This window comes from Lycium ferocissimum, chromosome 12 (assembly GCF_029784015.1).
Source record: "Lycium ferocissimum isolate CSIRO_LF1 chromosome 12, AGI_CSIRO_Lferr_CH_V1, whole genome shotgun sequence".
NCBI classification, from domain to species: Eukaryota; Viridiplantae; Streptophyta; class Magnoliopsida; order Solanales; family Solanaceae; genus Lycium; species Lycium ferocissimum.
In genome coordinates this window covers 35,780,739-35,788,171 of record NC_081353.1, presented here as the reverse complement: position 1 = coordinate 35,788,171, position 7,433 = coordinate 35,780,739, and the positions used below count along the sequence as shown (strand labels likewise).

Genomic DNA, 7,433 nt, shown 5'->3' with positions numbered 1-7,433 from the left:
TTTGTTGTTTATTGATTTAATAAGGTGCTTTCGGTATTGTTCATAGCATCGGATGCCTGTTACGTCCAGGGTGGGTTTTAGGGCATGACAGGCGCCAAGAGTTCTATGCTCTTGGTTGGCCTCCCCTAAGGAGGTGGGGCGAATTTACTTTGTTATCCGTAACAAGGCGTGAAGATTGAGGCCAATTCTCTCTCTCTCTCAGAGTTAAAGCTTTGATTGAGTAACTCACTGATATAATATATTGCATAGGCAGTTACAGAAGCATCCTTTAGTAATAGGCGTGATCCGACATCACATTGCAAAACACTTATCTTACATATCTGTATATACACTCACATACACACAAACAAAATAGGTTGATACTATTTGAAAATGATATAAAATGAATATCAATTTGGAAGAGGAAATTGATGTTGTACCCAAAAAAATTTAAAATCTAAAAGGCTTCATGACATTAATTACTTCCTCTCCACAAGATAGTATCATAGGGGCATGATCTGATCCTGTTTTTGTAAGATGCTCAACTTCAAATTGAGGAAACAATTCTTAAAATAAAGGGGTAGCTAGAATTCTGTCCAGCCTTTTAAAAATGCAATCCTCAGTTGCCCTTCCATTCCACCATGTAAATGGAATTCCTTTGTATCCCAGGTCAAAGAGCTCCCAAGAGTTTGTACAAAAAGCAAAGTCCTCACATTCATTTAGAGTAACTGGCAAAACCCCCAATTTTTTCTCTTCTGATAGAATGACATTAAAATCGCCTCCCACCATCCATGATATGTCCACGGACCCTGCTAACTGATACAAATCTTCCCATAAATCTTGTCTTTCTCCTTTCATTTGGCATAGACTAAGGTGGCAACCATCTCTTTTCCAACCTCTGGATGGGTTAACTTCAAAGTTTAGTGCTGGTCAGAGTTCATTAGGATCTCCCATTGTACTGCTTCATCAAGGAAAGCCCATATTTTTCCATTATGATTTGCTATGGCTGATCCCATTCCCAACCTTCTTTTGTACTTCCGAAGGTGTCTACAATTTTGAAAAGGTTCCATTAAAGCTACCATGCACCACTCATATTGCCTTTGAAGCAAAATAAGTCTCTCAAAAGCCTGTTGTGTGTTAACAGACCTAATATTTCAAATTAGAGATTTTAACATCATTTGGATTTGGAGATTGCAGTTCTCTTTGGATTAACCCTCTTGGCCTGAATGATGTCCTGATTCTTTTTAATCATAATAATTTATGTAAAGAAATAATACAATAGAGCATTTTGGAATTAAAAGAAGTATGAGGTGGGAAATGTATGTTGATAGAAGTTGGACTTATAAAGGGGAGCAATTCTTTTTTATTAACCTCTATACTAGGACCTAATCCTAATCTTCTTCTCCTCTATCTATCTCGTCTATATGATTTTCTAAGGTAAAAGAAAAGAATGGAAGAGTACACGATGAAATTGGGACTGATCAGGTAAAGGGTTTTTTCCTTTCAATAGAATTATTAGTATTATATTATTTGTCAATCAGTAATGTGTTGGATATTAGTTATTGAAAGAGGAAAACTAAACAATTTTGCGTTATTATTTGTTTTCTGTCCCTACCAAACTCACATAGTTTTATGTATGTATGCAGACATACGCTTCCTCTAGTTCGGGGACAAAAGCAACAGATCATCGAATGAGGGAGAAAAGGACAAAAATGGTCCCTTAACTATGATATAGGTTAGTTATTTTGAAAACAAAAACGGTCCCTTAGAGGGTTGGTTAAAAATAGTAAATCTTAATTTTGCTTTAAGTTCGCCAAAAAGTTAACGGTTTAGTCTCGACAAAATATTCATCAATTGTTTCAGAAAGAACTCTACATAACTCGGGACAAAACCAGACGATGTTAGTCGGTTATAGGAAAAAACTAAGGAAAAACCTTGTGTTTTCTGTCCCTACCAAACTCACATAGTTTTATGTATGTATGCAGACTTATAAAAAACAATAAAAATTTAAAAAAATTAAAAAATAGCTTTTATCCTCTAGTTCGTTTTTTTTTCGGGGACAAAAGTTTCGCTATTTCTAATTTATTTCTAAAGTCGATTTTATGAGGATTCCCAATCTATCGGTTGTTTCTTTTTTTTAAAAAAAAAAAAAATTAACTTTCATTTTCTTTTGCTTATACTAAACACTTTATTCCCATTTTGCATAGTGATGAAGCCATTCAGATGAAAAATCAATGAGGCCCTTCGGTTTTCTTTTTTTTCCTTTTTTTTAAAAAAAAAAAATGTTTATTCCCATTTTGCACAGTGATGAAGCCATTCAGATGAACAATCCGGCCCTTGCCTATGTTTGTAAAGGCATACTAAGATCTAACTATCCAAGGTACGTACCAATTTTGTGATGTATCATCATTACAAACTAGGTAGGGGAGGATCAAAATATTTGAAGTCTCTTTAAATAATTAGAAGATAGTGGGACATGTTCCTAGGTTTATAATATTTTTCTACTCTCTTTTGCTGTGGGGGCATACATGCAGATTATATTACAGATGTCCCCGTAGATTAGATCAAAGATGAAGGGCTAGAAAGAGTGTTGATGATTCTTCAACATCCGACGAAGGGCATAGTTATCAGCAACCCCTTCCTGTTCTGCTGCAAATCCAGCAACAAACAATGAAGGTTCTTGCTTTCTATTTTTTGTTTCTTTTTTCCTACATATGGATTATGTGAAAAGTTGTATTCTTCCAAATATTCTTTTTCTCATTAAACCCAATTTTTCGTTTTTGGGATATTGTTTAGTTGGGATAGAAAGAGAAAAGCTGTCACAATTAACTGAAACTACTTGACAAGTTGGTGCTTTGTGATATTTTACGCTGTTTTTCTCTCCCTTAGTTCCGCAACATGTATCCTTCAAAATTAGAATCCGACACGCACCCGTGAGTAAACATAGGTTCCACAATATGTATTATGCTCTTTTGTCACCAATTATCATCATTGTTGTTGCTGGTAATAGTCTTATTATTTTTACCTTTACTAATACGAGTATGACATAAATTTGTGCAGATTAATAGAATATTTCGAAGAGTATCCATACTTGTTATAGCAACTAGAGTAATGACAACATATTTTAAGGAGTTGAAACGGACGGGTAAACATTGTTACAAGGCATTGGACAACACTTCTGAAGTGGCCCTCATATCCCAACATCCAAAATTGGAGGAGCTTCCTTATTGTTTAATATGTTTTTGCTCTCTCTTTCCTCCTAATAATGAATTTCACAGGGATACACTGATCCGGTTATGGGTTGCACAAGGTTTTTTTGATCCCAAGTTGGGGCGGAAAATGGAGGCTGTGGCGAATGAACATTTTGAGGACATGTTTAAGAAGAAATTCATTGTGCAATCTAGATTTGACATAGGCATGGGCGTCACAAGAAGGATGAAGTACAAGGTTGATAATATTATTGTGCCCACAAGTTCATACTTGTGGGTACAGGAAGCTGAATTGAGTAGTACTGATAGAGAGGTCCAACATTTGTTGTTACTCTCTAAAAACTTTGATGAAGCCACTTTTAAAACTCTGAAAAGTTTCAGACGATTGCGCACTCTTATATTGTTTTGTCAGAATGGTGATTCAATCAAGCGGGTACCTTATGATCTTTTCCTTAAGCTACAACACTTGAGAACTTTGGATTTGCATGCAACTGAAATATCTGAGTTGCCTGGCTATATTTGTTATTTGTCATCTTTGCATTATCTTGATGTCTCTGAGACACAAATCAGTTACCTTCCTGAATCTATCGGCAGTCTTTGCCATTTACAGACATTGAAGTTGGAGAGGTGTTTAAATTTTTATAGTTTACCAGATTGTACCAGCAAGTTGATTAATTTGCGCCATTTGGATCTTGACATTCTTGGCCAATTAACTAGAATGCCTGTTGGAATGGGTAATCTGACCAGCCTTCAAACGCTAAAAGGCTTCATTCTTGGCAAGGGAAAAGGCTATGATGCGAGAGAGTTGAAGCATCTCACTGATGTTTGTGGTTCATTTTGCATTTCAAGACTTGAGAATATTTCAAGTGTTGAACAGGCTAGAGAAGTTGATATGAGTAACAAGAAACATATCAATAAGTTAGAATTGCAGTGGCAACGTCGTCAAGATGATTTGGCTTTACTTGACGAGATATTTGAATGTCTTCAGCCTCATTCTAGCCTCGAAGAATTGCAAATATCCTTCTACGAGGGCTCTAGATTTCCTACATGGATGAGTAATTCATATTTTTCCAACATTGTCAGCATTACTCTCTTTGAGTGTAAAAGTAGTAGCTACTTGCCATCGCTTGGAGGTCTACCATCACTTAAGTATCTTTTCCTTTTTTACATGTATGGGGTAAGATCCATTGATCATCACTTTTGCAGATATGAAGGGAGTCAAATAGGAGCTGCATTTCCAAAGCTTGAAAAATTAACAATTAATGGAATGCCAGAACTTGAAAAATGGACAGGCGTGGAGAATGGAGATTTTCCATGTCTCCTTCGGTTATCAGTATTATGCTGCCCTAAACTTATCGCAGTTCCTATGCTTTCATTTCCCAACAGTCTCAAAGTTTTGGAAATTTCTGATTGTGATGAGCTTCAGTCATTTCCTGAGGTAAAGCTTTCATCAAAGCTGGAATCTCTTTATATAGCAAATTGCCCACTAGTAAAGAACCGTTTCCTAAAAACTCAAGGTGAGGATTGGTCTAAGATTGAACACATACATTCAATCGTCATCGATAATGTGGAGATGTCTTCAAAGCCAAATATGGGTCAAGATCACTAAAATGGTTAAGAGGCATTTACTACGAATTCATTTGTTTTTTTCAAGCCAATTAAGAATGCCTTGCTCTGATTCAATGAGTTCCTCTTTCTTTTGCTTCAGGTTACCTTCTACAAAGCCAAAATAGTCTCTGTAGCTGCTCTTGTAGTAACTATCCAATCTCTCCTTACCATTCTTGGCATTGTTGTCTTCTGTCTTCTTGAGATATAAGCTCAGTTTGAGAATCATTTACTTGAACAACTGCAATAACTGGTAAAAATAGAAGCTCTCTCCTTTCATGTCTCTTTTTTTGTTGTCACTTTAATTTCTTTGGTATAATTGCTTGCACAAAAAATCTTGAAATGCTTCAGTAGCCATTTGCTTCATACTATTGTTTTTCTAGCTCTTTGAAATGACCAGTTGAATCAAATGGTTCTTTAGGTTTGACATTAGTATATATGCATTGTAGAGATTAAATTCTTTTATGAAAACTTTGCTAAATCATTTTTCATTATCATTTGTAGGTGGTGAAGTTGAACAAGGGGACAAAAGAAGTGAAGACACCGACTTAGGAGGATTAGGTTGATGTTTTTTAAAATTAAAAACTTGTGTGTTCCACCTCTTGAATGGTCAAACATTATTTGCGAATTTTGCTTTTATGGATATTACCTGACCTCTTTGATCTTGGATTATTATTTTGGTATGACGTTGGATCTTGAATTATTTTTTTGGTATGATGTTGGATCTTTTGGTATTGCAAAAACTTGTGTGAATTGCTGGACTTGTTTCTTAGGCTCCTTTGTGTACATTGGTTATGGAGAGCACTAGTTGCATGGTGAATGGCATGTTAATTCCTTCTGATATAGATTACTCTCTCTGCTGCCACTATTAATCTTAGTCCGCGTGTGGTGCAAAATACTTAGTTATAGTGCAGATGAAATGTGTGGTGGCTTATTTTCTGTAATCCTCCTATTAGAAAATGCAAAAGCTAAGAATTACTACTAGTTATTGGACTCTTATGCATTGTGTTACGCCTTAAAATCTCTATATGGGTGATTTGATTCACTCGTCTGTTTTATCAAGTATAAATATTCTTCATTTCTGGCGGCTTTTTATGGTTGGAACAGAGGACGGTCATTTGAAGATATGTTGCTAGCTTTGTTTTACCTGAAGTCAGTTTGTAGTATGCAGAGTTCATGGTTATATATAGGCATCTCAAATAGTTTAAGGTACAGTCCATTGTTGTCATGTAAAATTACAGTGTTTATGTCCACACAGATATCTACGTTTTGTTTTAGGCTAAAGTTTTTTAAAATATTCCTTATTTTTTATCTTTGTGTCTAGTCAAATTCTATCACATAAATTGAATGGAGGGGAATAATTGATTTGATTGTATAAATAGTTTGTACGTTATCAATGCATTGAACTTAAATCTAATGAACATAGTGCAATTGCTTTTCTCTTGTGTATATCTTGTGTATACGAAGTAAATCTTATTAAAGAGAAACTAAATGCAATTCATGAAATAAATGGAAAACACGAAACCTAAATTATCATCTTGGATAGTAAAAGCTAGCTAGAATCCAAATAGGATGTTGATATTTGGCACAAATATCTATGTTTTGTGTCATTTTACATCCTACTCTTATGACTTTTATCGCTTAATTCATGATGCAACCGTCGTATTTGAACTTATGTCGTCATATTTCATGTGTATAGGTACGAAGATGACAAACGATGGAAAAGCGTGCTTAAAGTGATTGATTTTGGAGCATATGACGATTACAGAGGTGACGAGTTGAAGACCCAAGTGATGAACTAAAAGGAAAAAAATAGTGAAGGTCTCGCATTTCATCGCATAGCGGAAGAAGCGGAACCGAAGCGGTATCCTTCCGCATCGCGGAAAGGAAAGCGGGAAGCCTCAAAACATTGGGCTTTTCATCCGCATCGCGAAAGGAAAGTGGGGTTCTGCGCAGCTTTCCCGGTTCGACTAGGATTAGGTTTACTTATTTTTTGTTTTTACCCTAGACTATATATGAACGTTTTATTATTATCGTGTCTTTGGATTATTCAAAGACTTGTAAGCCACCGTTCTATTTTCTCTCTCTAGGTTTATTTTATTTTTCATCTTTTTCAACTGGACATTAATGAATTCTTTTATGCCTATGATCGAATCATGAGTAGCTAAACTTCTTAATTCTAGGGTTGTGGCGAAAGACTTGAAAGTTGATTTGATGACAATTATTATCTATTGATTTTTCATATTTTTGGGTTGCTTATTTTATTCTTGATCTTAATTGTTTGATTATCTGGCCAATAGTTAGACCTTGCCCTAATGAACGAATTGGACTTGAGAAAGGGAATTCACGTATGTAATAGTTAATAAATAGGTTGTTCGATTTAATCGTTTTGCTCTTCGATGATAGAGATATACCCTTTAGCCCTACTTAGTTGAATACGGAGAAATAAATGCGTTCTTGTTACCTCACGATGACCATAGAGATATAGGCATTATAGCAGCATCATAGGCTTGTGAGTAGTTCGAAGAATATCATAAAGTATAATTAACCCGTCAACTAGTAACCTAGGAAATAAAATAGGGGGAAATTTTAAAAATCAAGGTTGTAAAATAACAGATCTTTCTTTCACAAATTCTTTCC

The 7,433-nt window shown here is 35.3% G+C and overlaps 1 protein-coding gene across 6 annotated transcripts; it reads left to right on the top strand.

The window, feature by feature from the left end:
• Positions 1-2,258: 2,258 nt before the first annotated feature.
• On the top strand, positions 2,259-5,510 carry LOC132039573 (putative disease resistance RPP13-like protein 1). Of its 6 annotated transcripts, none has more exons than XM_059430060.1 (5): positions 2,259-2,359; positions 3,040-3,124; positions 3,258-4,705; positions 4,897-5,046; positions 5,298-5,510. In XM_059430060.1, exons 3-4 carry the CDS (start codon positions 3,319-3,321, stop codon positions 4,995-4,997), a joined length of 1,488 nt encoding a protein of 495 aa, XP_059286043.1. In that variant the 5' UTR covers positions 2,259-2,359; positions 3,040-3,124; positions 3,258-3,318; the 3' UTR covers positions 4,998-5,046; positions 5,298-5,510. The 6 variants fall into 6 exon arrangements, with proteins under 6 accessions (XP_059286043.1, XP_059286038.1, XP_059286042.1 ...); XM_059430055.1 differs by adding an exon at positions 2,514-2,655 and having other exon boundaries at positions 3,040-4,705; XM_059430059.1 differs by having other exon boundaries at positions 3,040-4,705.
• The last annotated feature ends 1,923 nt before the right edge of the window (positions 5,511-7,433 follow it).

Bases quoted from the DNA above. Each gene is read 5' to 3' on its own strand.
- LOC132039573 (XM_059430055.1), top strand. The intron at 4,706-4,896 runs GTGAGGATTGGT...CTTTTGCTTCAG, and splicing joins CCGTTTCCTAAAAACTCAAG to GTTACCTTCTACAAAGCCAA.